Consider the following 17016-nt stretch of genomic DNA (forward strand, 5'->3'; position numbering starts at 1 on the left):
TTGCGATTTATTTTGTGTGGTTTTGAAAGCCAAGCTCGACTTCCTCCATTACGGGTAACCTCAGTTTCTTAATCACATTACAGTCTGCCTGAAAAACCTATGCTATCTTCTTACAGTCTTTCCGGCCTTGATAATGGACATCAAGTTGCTTTTACTTTCAGAGCTCTAGGAGGAGGTTTGGAGGCGTTTGTGACTGCTGTTTGTCAGGATAAGGTTTGAAGAGTGACATTTGCATCTTCTGCCCTTTCCAGTGACAAGCTCCGTAAGCTTTAACACGCCAAAAATATTGTGTTGTATATTTCCTTTTCATGGTTTTAATATACAAATATAAATATATACATATAACACAAAACAACAATATCTTACTGAAATGTTACATATGAGAAAAACAATAGAAATCAGCTTATTTCTCATTTCAAGATCTAAATTAGCATTCATGAAGAAGCCCAAACATTTGCACTGCAAAGTGAAATAGATTTTTTAGGTTGTGAAATTTTGCTAAAAAGCATTGTGTTTGATGTATATTTGTGTTTCTTGCTGATAGGGGACTACATCTTGCAGCTTGCTTGTTGTAGGCAACATAAGTATCAAGAAGGAGGAGGGATGAAACAGAGGGAAGGAGTCTATATTTGGAAGCAATGCGTGGTAAGGAGCGGGTTCCCTTGCTGGCAGAAACTGGCTTGGAGGGGCTGGCAGATTCAGTCTGATGGGTGTGCCCCACTTTGACACACAGACAGTGAGACAGGAGCAAAACGATCCCAGCAGCAAGCCAAAAATCTTTCTGAGGCGGAAAAAAAAAGTAAGAAAACACCCTAAAACATATCCACTGCTCATGTGTCCAGTGCAATGTTTTATTTGTTTATGAGTGAGACCTATAAGTGTTTATGGGAATTAATGAATGCATTTATTTACCATTTCATGACATCTATGAGTTTTTAAAACAACAATTAGGTGCAAAGTTTTGAATTAAAGCAGATCTCTGTGCACCACCACTGACATTTCAACACATTGTGGGCCGTCGGTGCGTTGCCAGTTCAAACCCCTGCTTTGTCCGTATCAGTATTAAGTCTCTGGGCAAGACACTTCACCCTTCTTGCCTGCTGCTGCTGTTCAGAGGGCCTAGTGACGCCAACTGAGTGGCAGCCTTCCTTCTGCCACACTGCCTGTGGGCACTTGTAGCTGCTATGTAGCTTACTACCATGTGTGTGTGAATTCTTGAATGACTGAATACAGTGTAAGGTGCTTTGGAGTCCTCTGAACTGGATAAAGTGTTGTACAAGTGCAGGTCATTTACCATTTTACTGTTAACTGTCCTGTAGAAAGTTGCAGAGAAACTTTAGAGTTTTAGTTTGAAGCCATCAAGAAGTTTGTGGTACGATTCCATCTGTTATATATGCACTTTTTATTTTTTTATTATGAATTGCAAGAGCTCAGCACTACTCTCTGGCTTCATATATTTGAAATCAGATTAAAATCAAGTGGGTTCCAAAAACTTAATGTTAGTCTGCTTTATTATTTCAACAAGTTTTAATGTGTGTTTGGATCGTCATCCTGCTGGAACACTAAGAAGTTCAGTTTTTAATCAGCAGACCCATCCTGTCAGCCTCAAATGAAGGACAATCAGTGAGTGTGTTCACGAACACACAAGAAACCACCCGAATCTGAACTTTATGTGAACCAAAACATGCTGAACGGCAGCATCTCCACCCGAATCTGAACTTCATGTGAACCAAAACATGCTGAACGGCAGCATCTCCACCCGAATCTGAACTTCATGTGAACCAAAACATGCTGAACGGCAGCATCTCCATCCACACTGAGAGGGAGTCTGTCATCATTAAACAGAAAGAATACCAACCTAGAAAAAATCCTGTGCTCGGCAGCCTGAAGCTTGACTAAAATTTACAACATGCAAAACACCTTCCATGTTCTGGTGTCAAATTTTAGATTCATCCATAAAAAGAAGGGCACTCTACAAGTCAGTCTTTGTCTGGAAAGCTTTAGTTTGTGCTCTGTGTTTTTTTCAAGAGAGCAAAACCTTTCTTCACCTACCACAGAAGTATTTTTTTCTGACAGTGCAGGCATGTACTTTTATATTAACTGCAGCGAAAACCTGCTGTCGATCGTGTGATGAGGTTTAAGGGTTTTCAGAGATTTAATTTACTATTTGTTGACTGCTCAGATGGAACCTGCTTAGAAAGCCAGACTGGGGCACAGTGGTTTTGAATATTAGTCACTTGTTCTGGACAGGAATGGCTGATTTTAAACTCTTATAAGACATCTTTAAATCTCTTAGCAAAGTCATTAGCCGCTACAATCTTCTTTCTGAAGGATTCCCGGCAGCTATTTTAAAGTACCATTGTGTTCACTCTCACTTCAACACACCCTAAATATCTACAAGTGACGCTCCTTCAAAATGAAGCATAATGACTTACTCATCTATGCGCTGTAGGAGAAATACTGATGTTTGATTTTAGCTATTTTAATTGGGAATGAATGTGGAGATGTCCCAACGTGCTTCACCAGAAACTACACATTTTATTTTATTTGCAGGAATTATTTTAAATAAACCCAGTATGTTCAGGATTATGACAGTTAATATTAAACACATATTCAAAGATGTTAGAAAACCATTCAAGATGACTAGTGAATATCTACAGTAAAACCTTACTCCTTAAGATAACTTTAAACTTAAGGTACACTGTAACAAATTGCCCTGTATTTTTACAGTATAATGCTGGCAGCAGGGTTGCCAGCATTATACTGTAAAAATACAGTACCCTTACTGTAATCAACTTTACAGTATATTACTGTCACAAAAGAAATCTTTTGATTACAGCACATTGCTGTTTTTATCAGATTTACAGTAGATTACTGGCAGCTGTGTTGCCAGTATATTACAGATTTTCTATGGTATCATTACTGTTGAATTCACATACAGCTTACTACTGTAAATTTCCAATACAAAATAGAAACATTAAAAAAAATACTTAGAAAATGTAAGTTCCATCATGTCAACCAACATTTATTTGGGAAAAAAAAGCACCAACTCAAACATTGACTCATACACAGTCTTTAGTGGGCCACATAATAAAGAAGAAGGTTTTGAAACAACAACATATGTGTGCCTTAAACCTAAACCTTTTCTACAAGTATGTTGAGGGTAAACTGTCCAAAGTAAGTCTTATTCTGGAAAAACAGTAAGAAAATCCCCATCTATTTTGTAAAATAAATTTCTTAATAACTGATTTAAAGAGTTTTTGTATAAAGCATGAATTGTGGCCTTTTGATTAGTCTGAAATAAAATAAGTATGAAAGAAATTATGAAATAATACATTGTACAACTCAGCACACTACTTTTTCAGTACAAAATACTACTTTTAGTGGAAGTGAGGAACAATATGGTGCAACATAAAACAAATGAAACATTTAACTTTCAATCTAAAGCATAGAAAAAAATTGCAAATTTTAGTTTGATAAAAATTTAAATGAAACATTTAGACTTGAATTTCTTTTAGGGCAAAATCAGAGCTCCAACTTCAAATGATAAAACAATGAAACAATATTTGACAACACACTGCCAAGATAAGTTAAACATTGTGCCTGTACAGTCAAAATTACAAATTATATCTGAAGAACAGAAAGTGGGAGCCTTAACAAAATTTATGCTATAAATTAAAAGAGATGTCTAAGATTATACTGACCTTTAAACCAAAAAAAATCTCTCAAGAACACTCCTGTTCAGGGATAAGTTGCCTTCATGCCTGTATAGTTTTTTGTTTGTTTGTTTGTTTTTGCATGGAGGGGCAACCATATTTATAGCCTGGTTAGAAAGTTCTCACTAACCTATATGAAATTCCACTCGAAGTCCATGAGGTTTTTTGGCAGAGTTGAAACACGGGGGTTGACAGTGACCAACTTCTTTTGAACAGTATTTCCTGTCCTCTTGGAGACGATCTTGCCACAGCTGGCCTTGGTCCCTCTTTCAGGGTTGATATCAAGAAAGCGCCTGAAAATGAGGTAATTTCAGATTAGCATATGATGCTTAAGGAGTCAGGGTTTAAGGTGTGTTAGGTGGGAAAAGGGGGGGATGGACAGGCGGACACAAACCTTACCTCTGGATGAATTCAAGTGTACATGCAGCCTCTTCTTGATATTGTAGATGTAGTACATTGAAAACAGTGCAGCAAGCCCTGTCACAAAGGTTGGTTGAATGCCCTCACATACAATATGGCTCTCAAGACTGATCATCCAGTGCCCAGCAGTCACGTGGTCTTTTCCACCTGAAAAATAAAATTAAAAAAATTATAACAAGTATTGTGACTTCTACAAATTACCTTTACCATTATTTCTAAAACAACATTCATTTAAAGATATTGTGTTTCATGCATTACAAATAAATCAAAACCTTGTATCATCTGTATGTTATTGTATCGTATTCTCATGAAAATCTTAAACCACAAAGAGTTTTGTTTTTCTTTGCAAAGTTATGGCCATCTTTATTCATTCTCCAGTTAGGTCATCTTTCTTAACATTTCTACTGACAACCTAAGAACGTATGAACTAAATCTAAAAAAAATAAATAAATAAAAAAAAAAGAAGTTTCTACAGGCAAATAACTAAGTAATAATGAAAACGGATTACTTTAATTAATTACCTTCTTATCTACAAGATATATCAAATAATGTTATGCTAGCTTTCTTATTACAGCATGACAGATTAACTAAGCTAACTTAGTTAGCTACTAGGTTAACTAAGTTAGCTTAGTAACTTTAAGCAGTACAGTCTGCTTAAAAATGACAACTGTATGACAGCATCATCTAACAAATAAATTATGCTCCAACTTACCGGATTGGCTCATAAAATGCAGGATTCAAATGGATAGTCCTTGTAAAGAAAATTCTAGAGGTTGCTTCCACATGTCACAACAACGCGTCTTCTTGTGAAATACAGTAGCGTTCTGTTTAAAGAGAGTCTCCTTGTCGTTGAATCTAACATCATTCCCAAAATGCAATGCTACTCACAGTATATTACAGTATTTTATTAAAAACAGTAATAATTGCCCAGAATGCATTGTTTTTCACGGTGCAGTACCGTTTTCAATAGAAACAGTATGATACTGTTCAGTTTTGGCCGTTTTTATACAGCAATTTGTTACAGTGTAGTTTTAGAGATCCTTGAACTTGTTCTATCATCAGAAAAAGCCTAGGTAAAACCTCTCCTTATATATTAAAACATCTAACTGTTATCACTGTCATGATGAAATCTTCTTCCCAGAACTCCAACCTCACTACTCGGCTTGTGTCATTTCCTGTTTCTTGTAAACAGGAAACATGAACCACCTGTTAATGACTCATCTACAGACAGAAGATGGGTGAGGATGCTCGCCACACCCATAAGATTTGAATGACACGCATCTTTTCCAGTCCTTGTGTCCATGTGTCCACGGTCAGTCCCACATTCTGAGATGACAGGCATGCTGGATAAACCTATGTAAGGCAAGAAGACACTGTCGCTGTCGTGCGGTTTGGTTGCGGAGTTGAGCCGCACAGCTTGTACTTAGAGAGTCAACAATGATCCAAGTGAAGCACTAAAGGCAGAATCCAGCTCTTAGACGTGCTTAATTTGCATCGCATTAGCAGATCTCTGATATTTACAGCAATATATATATATATATATTTTTTTTTAAAATAATATCGATTTGCAGAGGATGTAGCGTAGCCGATTTTCCCGCAAGCCTGTCAACAAAGCACAGGGCGCCAGTAATTCCGCCTCAAACACTCACAGAGCTACGAAGACCCGCAGAATCTTTAATTTGTTATCCCTTCCCTTGTTTCCGAGGAAGAGGCAGAGGCAGGGAGGGGAGATGAAGAGAAGAGGGCTGGAGTCACCAGAGGGAGGGAGGTGGGTGGAGGGGGGGGGCGGGGGGGAGTAAAGGCGGAACAAACCGGTGAGCTCTGATACAAGCTGTAGCTTCTCGCCCGCACTGCAGATTAACTCTTACCGTGCCGGGAAGACGCAGCTGGACTCGGTGAGTTATTTATTTATTTATTTTTTAATTATTATTTCTCTCGTCCTCGCTGCACCGCAAATTTGAGCAGTTCGCTCCACGGCAGCTAAATGCAGACAGTAGGCTACGTGCGGACAGGTAGAGAGAGAGAGAGAGAGAGAGATTCAGGTGCAGAGCATCACAGAGAGTCTCCACTCTGAGCTTCACACACAAGATACACTTTCGCTTCCTGGCATGCACATCGAATCGATGTAGGCTATGCTTGATGTTGAGCAGCTTGTCTCCGGTTTTCCGGGAGCTGTCCGCCGCTCAGGTGCTGAAGCGGCTCGTCGTCCACAGGCGGCTGTAATTGACTGCAATGCAATGTCTCAGCAGAGGTGAAGCCCTGGACTGATGGACCCCTTTCGGAGACAGCAGTTAGGATCCCAGTCTGCTGCGCTGACTAGGACACGGTGATCTTTTCGTGAAATTCTCCCGTTTTTGTGCACTTTTATGCTAACAATTAAAAGTGTGGAAACTGTTACAGCACTGATTTAGTGATCTTGAACTGATCTTTAAGCAGTCTAATCAGAAGCGTTTCTTTAATGCTAGAGAATATTCCACAATGGAAGTTCTTCCATGTCCCTTCGTCATCCAATTAATAATGAATGAAGGAATGGGTGGATAAGAGCTGCCCTCCCTGAGCTGTTGTCCTGAAGTCTAACTCTGCCTCTTTTCACAGACAGCTGCACTGGTCAGAGCCAAGCGGGATGTTGTAGTAGTCAAAGATGGGGGATTCCCTGTGTAAACACCGGTAGCATGGTCCAACTGAGGGGCAAAAATCTGTCAGGCTGGAGGAGCGCCAGTGGCAGACAGACGGCTTCTAAAATGTGACGCTGCTCCTTTAAATCTAAATTATGTAAACTTTGCCTCTCTTCTGATCATCCTTTAAAGTTGCATGTGAGGGTGAAATTGGAAAGTTGCTATCCCAAAAGGGACATCTTGTTCTCTATTTGAGGATCAGTAATTACCCCATGTCAGCATGAACACTGAATGGTGGTCTCTAATAATGCTTCTAAAGATTCTTTTGCTCATGATCCCACTAGTCATGTTCTCTTTTAAAACTGTCTGGAGCACACTAATTGCTCTTTGGACTACTGAAGGTTCAACTCTAAATTTCTCTTTGTAAGATGTTAAGTGTTACATTCTTGTCTTGAAACACAAGAGATAGGCTTTTGAAGGATTTATTAGGATTTAACAAGAGTGAAAGGAGGAGAGATGGAAATGTTTTTTCTTTTGTTAGTAAAAGTGGAAGAGATGACACAAGAGGATAAGATTAGTTGATGGTAAAGGCATGATGCATTCACACTCCCCACAGAGGACCTTCCCATAACCTTCATGTTCAAGAAGCCTGCTGCAGGCAGTGATACCCCTGCAAAATTATGGTGCTGGATAAGCATAAATTCAAACTTTTATGAATGCACATGAAAGCTCGAGAACATTGGATAGCACTAGGAATCTGGATTCACTTAAATTTTTTTGTTCTTTTCCACAGGGTTCCTCGTGTAGGGGTAGAAAAAAATGTTGCCATCATATTTAAGAAAAAAAATTATCATATTTGCGTGAGTCAGTTTCAAGTTTCTTGAAACTCATTGTTGCTAAAATAGGACCACAGTGTACAAATGCGGTGCCTTGAAAAAGGGCATTTTTTTTCCACATTTTGAGATTGTATTACTCCAAAAAGCAACTAAGGAAGTTGTAACTCTGAAGGAACGCTGAAGAGATGTACAGCTCAGGTGAGAGAATCTGCCAGCAGGACAAACATTAATTATGACTAGTCCTGTTTGCAGTTTGCTCTGATCAGATTAGACTGAAAGTTAACTTTTTAAAAACGAATGTCATTTTTTAAATTGGAAAACTCACTCTATGTCATCCTAATTTATGCCATCACCATTATGAGACACGTGTTGGTAGCAACATTAAGCAGCGGGGATGCTTTTCTTCAGTACAGACAGGAAAGCTGCAAGCTCAGAGTTGATGTGAATAATAATATAGTTAAATGCAGGTCAATCCTTGGAGAGAACCTCCTAGAGAGCAAAAAACTGAGGCAAGGCTCAGCTTTCAGCAGGGCAATGGCCTTTAGCATAAATCCAAAGCAAAAATATAGATGTTTAGCATAAAACACATTATTGTATGTGACCAAAATCAATAAAAATCTTTTTTAAATAAATAAACCTTCCGTAAATTGAAATAAGGGTCTTCAAAATTGATGTTCTCACACAGCCTCAATCCACTTTCAATCTGAAAACAAACACTGAACATATAGACCTTGAAATAAAATATGGCTAAGTATTGTGTTCTTCTGCGTTATCACTGTGCCCTTTTTTGTGTTCATAAAATCTCATTGAAGTAGTTGGACATTTGTGGTGAAATATAAGACCATTCAAGGACCAGACGTACTTTTAAAAATACAAAAGATAACATTTTCCCACAAGATTAGCCACAAATCAAAGAGAACCATTAAAGATACACAGTTACTGTAAACGTAGTCTCTGTGTACTCTAAAGTTGTAATAGCTCCTGTTTTGCAGCTCCTAACTTCTTATTTGTTTTCCAGGATCGGATTGGGAAAGCTTCTTCTTTCCAAGGCTCACATAACCACTCTTCAGCCTACAATTACTCTCCCTGTGGAGCACAAGAGCTCCTCCTAAACTCAGGTCATTCCTCAAGCTGCCACATACAGAGCTTGTGGACGGCAGCCAGACTCTGTGGAGACGGGACAAAACAAAGGGATGCACGAGGGCCACATTGACTGAGAGATGTGCTTCTGACCCTTATGTCTCCTCTTTTGTAAAAGTTGAGCAAACATTACGAATTACTACTTTCTCACATATGTTGACCACGGCTTACAGCGGCCACACATTTTTGTGTGTATGTTTGCTTCACTGCATCTTGGCAAGTACCTAACCACAAGAGGGAGCGTCTGGCCTCGCCTCGTTCGCAAAGGGGAGCTGTAGAGCTCAGCCTTTTGTTTCCGCATGCAGAACATCCTCGATCAAAACTTAGACATGGCCACAGCGCTGCTCGCGGGCGAGAAGCTGAAGGAACTCATCCTGCCGGGCTCCTCTCAGGATGAGAAGGGTGGGGCACTGGCTGGGCTCATGGTGCAGCTCAAACTGGAGCTGCCCTTTGATCGGGTCGTTACCATAGGGACGGTTATCATCCCCATCCTGCTGGTCACCCTTGTCTTCACAAGAAACTTTGCAGGTGGGTGGTTCAGCCACTGCAGGGGCGCTTGGCGCTAAATCAACAACAAAGATGTTTGATTAACATACTAGCGAAGCATTCATAGGTGGTTTTCAACAACAAACTTCAATATGTTTTGATTGGATTTTATGTGACAGATCAAAGCTAGTGCATAGAAGGAGAAAAACATATATATTTTTCAAAATAATAAAAAAAAAATCTGAAAGTGTGGCCGTTATATGTTATAGTCCCCTTTACAATGACACCCCACAATAGAATCCAGTGCAACCAGTTGCCTTAAGAAACCAACTCTTCATAACCCATCTGTATGTAATTTAATTGTAGTATTAATATAGCAGTTCTGTGAGGGTCTCTGGGTTTTGTGGTAGAACATATTGAACAAATATTGAACAAACATTATGACGATAAGGAAACTTTGCATTACAGACTTTTCTGGTATGTCACCACCAGCCTTTAACATTGCAACTAAATGTTTTGCCCATTTCTCTTTTGGGGAAGAGTTTAGGCTCAATCAGCCTGAATAAATAGCACCTTAGCTCTGGACATATAGTTAAAGTTGTTGCTTTAGGCAAATATTTAGCACATTTACAAGCTTCTTGAAGCCTGTAAGACGTTTTCTTGCAGTATTGCCTTCAATTGACCTCCTATCTTCCACATCTCCTCTGAGTAGCTAATCTGGTTTATTTGTCCTTCTCCACCTTTGCCTCAGTGTTTAATCTCCTCACTTTTCATTGTTTATTTCTACCTCAATTATTCTGCTAATTGGATGTTTTACCAACACTCAATCATGACACAGCATGATTCTTCCCAAGCCATCTTCTACCAGAGGAATGTTGTTTTCAGGGAAATGTGTAGTATTAAGTTTTCCACAATACAAGGCATTTTGGGTATAAAGGAAAGCAGCCTGCTTTCATCAGACCACCTTTACCCTCATGTTTTCTTTTCCTCCACATTGCTTTTAGCAAACTACAGTTATGACTGCATGGCCTTGTTTCAACAGATGCTTTCTTTTAGCGACTGTTCAGCTCCCCCATAGTAACCAAAGGCCTCTTGGTTGCCTCGCTGATTAATGACCTCCCTTCCATTTTAGATGGACAGTCACTTCTTGGTAGGCTTGCAGTTGTGCCATGTCTTACCATTTTTTGAAACCTCAGATTGGAAAGTACAGCATCAAATGTTCAAACATGACATTGTTTTTTAAACCCATGACCCTGTTCTGAACTACTTTACAGCTTTTTGAATGACCTATCTACTGTGTTCCTTGGATTTATAGATTCTGTTTGTTCTGTAAGTTTAATAAGCAGGAACACAGGGCAGCTACAATCATATTTACATTACATACAGGACTACTCTGTTTACTAATAGAGTAAATATTATCAAATATTATTTACTAACAATATTTACTAATAATATTTACTTCACCAGAACCCCTTGCGACTACACAAGGGATAAGTGCGTAAGAAATTTGATGGATGGATTTAGTAAATAATTACCCTATTTACTAATTGGGTAATCAGCTCTGGATTTAATATACAGATATCAAAGTAAGGGATCTGAATACATATTTTCTTACCAATTATGTACTATTTTGTGTTGATTTAAGACATAAAATCCTCCTTAAATACATTAAACATTATTGTAACATAAGAGGTTTGGGAAGAGGATAAAAAAGCTCCAGAGGGTTTAATACTTTTCAGGAGATTGCCATTTTGTTTTTGTCATAAAAGAAAATAAAAAAGAAAAACTATAGTTTATAGTTGCGGAATTGCAAAAATATGGGAAAGAGAGTGAGGAAGGAGTTTGGCTGAAATGCAGATTGAAACCTATTGCTGATGAAAATGCTTGTTGCTGAGTCAGGTTTCCAGCTACAGTGTTTAACCAGCTGGGATTTTAACTGGAGCAACAAAATATTGTGAGAGTTCAAACAGTAAAACATTTCTTAAACAATTAAGCACAAAGACTGGTGGTATGCCTGGTACAATTCTATGATAGAATTATAACAATATAATGGAATAAATAATGGTGTATAAAATTACTTTTTATCAATTTTCAGAAAATTATTATAATTTCCTTGTTAAAAAAGCTATTGAAGTTTCAACAATGTTTAATGTCACTAAGGAGTTCCAAAGTCAAACAGAAACTGGGTGAAACTTTAAGTTGCACCATACAGTAAGTGCAGCAGAGAGATAAGGTTTGACAGGAACCACACTTCTTAGTTCCTCTATTCGAAATTGACAGAATGTTCTTCTGTCAGAAAGAAGAATGTCTTTGGTGAAAGATACAATAAGCAAATGAATGACACAAAAATGCTCAGAGTTCCAACAAGATGAAGGAAGGATGAAATATTCAGTACTTTAATTTAAAAAAATTTACGCATAGCTGAAAGGGAAATCTATATAACATGTTGTACTTTGATATGACACTAATTTTAATGCACATTGATATTGTAGCTATTCTTTTCCAGTTCATTCATTTCAATAAAATAATTCAGCAGTACTAAAACAATTATTTGACCCACGTTTTCTTCTGTGCTCTTTTCAGAGGAGTCCATATACTGTTACACACCGCACAACTTCACCCGAGACCAGGCACTTTATGCCAGAGGCTACTGCTGGACAGAGCTTCGTGATGCTATTCCCAATGTGCAGCCTCATCTTTGGCCCTCACTATTTGAACATAAGTTCCTGCCCTACGCCCTGCTGGCCTTTGCGGGGATTATGTACATTCCTGCTTTGGGTTGGGAGTTCCTTGCCTCTACTCGACTGACCTCAGAGCTCAATTTCCTGCTTCAAGAGATTGATAACTGCTACCATCGAGCCGCTGAGGGCAGAGCCCCAAAGATCGAGAAGCAGATTCAGTCCAAAGGACCTGGCATAACTGAGCGGGAAAGGAGGGAGATTATAGAAAATGCAGAGAAGGAGAAGAGCCCTGAGCAAAATCTTTTTGAAAAATATTTGGAGAGACGAGGCGAAAGTAACTTTTTAGCTAAGATTTACCTGGCTCGCCATCTGGCTATAATGTGCCTCAGCTCCATCCCCATTTCCTACCTGAGTGCATACTATGCCCGCCAAAGACAGAATGAGTTCACCTGTGCGCTAGGTGAGCCTCCAGATACCAGCAGCTACCCAGAGTTGAAGCTCAGAGTCAACTGCAAGCTCTCCGCTGTGCAGCTGCAACGTATCATGGCAGTGGTGGACTTGGGGCTGCTGTGTACCATGAACTTCATCATCCTACTTAATTTGCTGCATCTGTTTGTGGTGCGTAAGTCTAACTTTGTGTTCGACAAGCTAAATAAAGTCGGAATCAAAACAAAGCGACGGTGGCAGAAGTCTCCGTTCTGTGACATCAACATTCTGGCTATGTTCTGCAATGAGAACAGGGATCACATTAAGTCGCTGAACAGGCTGGATTTTATCACCAACGAGAGTGATCTGATGTACGACAATGTTGTCAGGCAGCTATTGGCTGCACTTGCACAGTCCAACCACGATGCTACACCCACTGTGAGGGAGTCTGGGATACAGACCATTGATCCCAACATGGATCCTTCGGATCTCGGGGTGGGAGACATGGCCATGGAGCCACTGGTCATCAAACGGCCCCGGAAAAAGATTAAATGGATACCAAGCTCAAACCCTCTTCCTCAGCCATTCAAAGTAAGGCAACATCTTTCACAAACAACCACTTTTTCCTTACATTTGAGAGTTCATTAAATTTTCACAACAGAATCATTCCAGCAGAACTGTAATGCAACTATGTTGAAAACCACCGATGCAGAGGTAAAAGTATAATAACTAAATTGCAAAGAAGTACAGATCAAAGTGTTACCAGCTGAGAATACTTTGAATGCCCTCACATATAGAACTCCATGTGAGGGGCTAAGATGCTGCTGTTTTTTGGTTCTTGAAATGTAAATGTTTAACCCCTCCAAAAATAACAGAATGCTACAATGTTTGTCATGAAGGAACCGCTCACTCTGACCCGCTTGGAAAATAACACCAAGCCTGAAAAACCCAAACCACTGAGACGCAAAACCGTAGCAGACAGCCTCATAGCACCACTGCTGGACAGTAAAGGCACACAACATCCTGCAGCTAAAGGTATACTGCAATATCTGTGTGCATGACATGGTAAGTGTAGACGTATAGCTCTCAGTATCCTCAGTAAAGGTACGTAAAAAGTACGTACCTTTACTGAACCAAAGTAAAGGTACGTCAGTACCTTTAGGTTATTCTTTTCTTGCTGTAGCATAATATCCCACAGAAGGATGAAAATATTTCAAGTTTTAGTTCTACTTCAAATTTTTAATTTAGCTACTTTAGCGATTTTTAATCCATGGCTTCCTATTTTCATTGAGCATAAATATTATGTTACACAGAGGCCTTATTCTCTTTAACAAACGGGAAAAGCAGAAGAACATGATATCCATGTAAGACTATTAATCTTCATATGTCAGCTGCTAAATAAGTTGCTATATGCTTAAAACCTAAAGCCATTTAATATGTACTGATTAAAATGACTGAATTCTTTAAAATGTTGCAGGTGTTTGCATGTTTAAACAGATTAAGTCCATGCTACTCCTATTTTTTTGTTCCTAAGTTTGTTTACATGTGTTTCCATCTATTAGATACAAACACAGTTGAGCTCAGGTCTCTTTAAGACACCCGCGATGAAAAAACAGCAAACAAAAAAAGAAGAAAATAATGGTGCTGAAACAAAAATATTTTTTAACACTCTACTGTACACCTAGCTTTCAAACAGTCACAAGTCACATTGGGTTTCTTTTTAAGTCAGAAAGCTTGTTTTCTCATTTACAGACATCAGTGGGATGGAGAAAAAGCACGCACGAAACTTCTCCCTGGACGTCCATCCATACATGCTGACAAATCGCAAGCCCAAGGTGGAGGCCTCAGTTGTTGAACCGCTACCACCAGAGCACACTCTGGACACAGTTTACCTTGAAGGCACTCACACTATTGTTCATGTGTCTTGTGCAATGACAGGTGGGCTTTACTATAGTCTGAAATTCATTCTTAATACAGAGCCTTTTCTTAGAACTTTTTGAATCTGCTACTCAATGTATGTCACATGTCTTTTCAGAAACCAAGGTTAGCTCTCCAGTGTCGACCACTGCTCCCTTTTCCACAGCCACCCTGCCCTCCACAACATACGTGAATGGCGTGAGCCCAAACCCTCCTTCTAGTGAGGATGCGCTTAGTCCCAAGTCTTCCCCTGCACAAATAGAGCTTCTGCCCCCAACGGAGAACCCTGAGCCGCCACTGCTAACCAAAGCCCCCACACACCAGCTCCTGAGCATTCATCACACTCTTTTTGAAGAAGAAGAGGATGCAGAAAACAGAAGAGGCAGGCTGGAAGAAAGACCTGGGGAGCTCATTGCTGCTGGAGAATGTTGAAAAATGTATCTGATTTCTAAGCATATGATCACGATCGCTACAATCTCCTTTTCCAAAAATTGTCCTTCTCCTCATCGCAACTTCTTTGATTGGTGGATTGTGTCGACTGACAGGATGAAATTCAACAGCACAAACAAAGTGTGGTTGTAGGAAAAAGAGGGAAAAATGATGATAACATATGTGTTTTTGTCATAGGAAATGATGTCACCTTCATGCCTCAGGATGACTGTGTTCAGCTGATCACCCATCAATGAAACCAGCAGTGATATATTATTCAACAGGGTGCTAAAGAGCAGGGTAAAACAGCGATGCTAAAAAAAGGTAGAAGGTGAAAGAAAAATTAATAAGCTTTTTAAAATAAAAATGAGAGACACCTTACAAATCCACATTACCTAGAAAGATTGCTTTACAGCTTAAAAACACAGTATGTAGTTAAAACATATTAACACTTTGTCCCTTTATCCCTCTAGCCAAGTAGAAATGTAGCTCACGCAATACAGCTGTTGAGATCTGCACACTTAATATGCAAATGATCACAATATATATGTGGCAATAATGTATGCGCTTTGAGCATTATACTTTATGAAATATGTTGGTATATGTTGGGTGTTTCAAATCTAAAATAGTTCCATGGCTTATTGTTTTCATTTCAACATTGCCAGTGATACTTCACTGCATGTGTACATCCTTTATAACAGCAGGACGACTTATTATGTGATTGTGAGACGACGAAAGGTAATGACAGAGGTATAGTGCCTTGCAAAAGTATTCATACCCTTTAAACTTTTTTGCTAATTTTATTTGCTTCATTCCAATTTATGTGGTAGAATAGAATGCACTTAAGTAGAAGGAAATGGATACCCGATTTCAATATTTTTCTAATCTAACATAAGAAGCATTTCATAAATTGGTATTCAGACTCTGAAGTCAATACTTTATAGAACCACCTTTCGCTGTAGTCACTTTATTAGCTATTACTTTGACCATCAAGCGATTTTAAATTTTTGCCCATTATTCTTTGCAAAATAGTTCAAATTGAGTCAAATTGGACAGACCACCTGAAAACATTAATTTTCAAGACTTGTCACCATTTCTTAAATGAAGTTACTGTAGCTCAGAACTTTGATCATCACCAATGTAACACCAATATGATTTGATTTGAAGCGATATGCTAAAACTATAGCTGCATATTTCTTGTTCATTTCTTGATGTAAGGTTAACTCCTGTCCCAGTCTCAAATCTTTTCAGCCTTTGACAGGTTGTCTACTCGTATTAACTTTTATTGAGCAAACTTCATGTTCCCATCAACCAGATTTGTGCATGATTTATAGTTGACCTACTGACAGATTCTCCCACCCGAGTGGTAAATGTCTGCAGCTCTTTCAGAGCAACTATGTGCCTTTTCGCCCCTTGACTGATTAATGTCTGCCCAATTAATGCTTACTTGTCCTGTCAGATTTTCAAATGCACCATACTTTTTTTCATTATCAGATTATGGATTAAAAAGTGCCTGGTTGTAAGTTTGTAAAGTATATTATTTAACATAACCTTTCTTTTTATCCCCCGCCACCTTCCTGTCCCCTCTTGTGTCTGATGTATTTCTTGGTTTAAAAAGGCCACACTTTGATTTTCATAATAATAATAATAATTTAATTTGAAAATTATACATGACTTTGTGTTGGTCAATAACATATAATCCCAATAAACCCATTAAAGTTTGTGATTCTAATTAGATAAAATTGTGAAAAAAAATATGAATACTTTAGTGAGGCACTGTGTGTTTTTAATAAACTGAGGGGAAAAGCAGGTGGCCGAAGAAAAACAGAGATCAGCTCAGTTTGATAAATGAAGCTGAACTTGTTGACGTGGTGTGATGTAATGTGAACAAAATGATCTGCAACATGTTCCTTTTTGAACGGTTTATTGCAAGAATGAGTAAGCTTGTATGCTGTCTGATGCTCTGACACAATCCAAAATTCTTTCTGTAAATTCACAAGTAGTTAGAATATATATTTATAATACTTGTAGAAAAATAGCAACCATACGCACCTACAAACCCCTTTTTCCACAAAAAAAAAAAAAATGTGTCACATGTGCTAGTCACAAACTTTCTTGCACATCTGATAAAATGAACTTCAATAAAGGAAGTGTAATACTTATTGACACATCAGCATATCATCGTTGCAGAAGATATCACTACTGGCGTAAAGGGCCTTCAGTATTCATCTATACATGCAAAACTCACTCATTCTCTTGGGGCATTGAAGAGACACATTGTGGCTTACAACTTTCCACTTCAGCTCAACATCATACTCCTAAGGCTGCCTCACGATAATACTCAAGCACA

General features: G+C 38.7%; 1 protein-coding gene across 3 annotated transcripts; it reads left to right on the plus strand.

Moving 5' to 3' along the window:
* The first annotated feature begins 5937 nt into the window (after nucleotides 1–5937).
* Nucleotides 5938–16318, plus strand: panx2 (pannexin 2). Of its 3 annotated transcripts, none has more exons than XM_044125188.1 (6): nucleotides 5938–6031; nucleotides 8606–9255; nucleotides 11797–12911; nucleotides 13220–13355; nucleotides 14073–14258; nucleotides 14356–16318. In XM_044125188.1, the coding sequence occupies exons 2-6, from the start codon at nucleotides 9027–9029 to the stop codon at nucleotides 14667–14669; spliced, it is 1980 nt and encodes a 659-aa protein (XP_043981123.1). In that variant the 5' UTR covers nucleotides 5938–6031; nucleotides 8606–9026; the 3' UTR covers nucleotides 14670–16318. The 3 variants fall into 3 exon arrangements, with proteins under 3 accessions (XP_043981123.1, XP_043981125.1, XP_043981124.1); XM_044125190.1 differs by lacking the exon at nucleotides 5938–6031 and adding an exon at nucleotides 6125–7785; XM_044125189.1 differs by lacking the exon at nucleotides 5938–6031 and adding an exon at nucleotides 6125–6462 and having other exon boundaries at nucleotides 6732–9255.
* Nucleotides 16319–17016: the final 698 nt, after the last annotated feature.

This window comes from Gambusia affinis, linkage group LG08 (genome assembly GCF_019740435.1).
Source record: "Gambusia affinis linkage group LG08, SWU_Gaff_1.0, whole genome shotgun sequence".
Taxonomy (NCBI): Eukaryota; Metazoa; Chordata; class Actinopteri; order Cyprinodontiformes; family Poeciliidae; genus Gambusia; species Gambusia affinis.

What these genes read in the sequence shown, in the direction of transcription:
- panx2 (XM_044125188.1), top strand. Translation starts at nt 9,027, where the DNA reads ATGCAGAACATCCTCGATCAAAACTTAGACATGGCCACAGCGCTGCTC. An exon ending in CTCTTCCTCAGCCATTCAAA is followed by an intron (nt 12,912 to 13,219) that starts GTAAGGCAACAT and finishes TTTGTCATGAAG; the next exon opens with GAACCGCTCACTCTGACCCG. An exon ending in ACAACATCCTGCAGCTAAAG is followed by an intron (nt 13,356 to 14,072) that starts GTATACTGCAAT and finishes TCTCATTTACAG; the next exon opens with ACATCAGTGGGATGGAGAAA.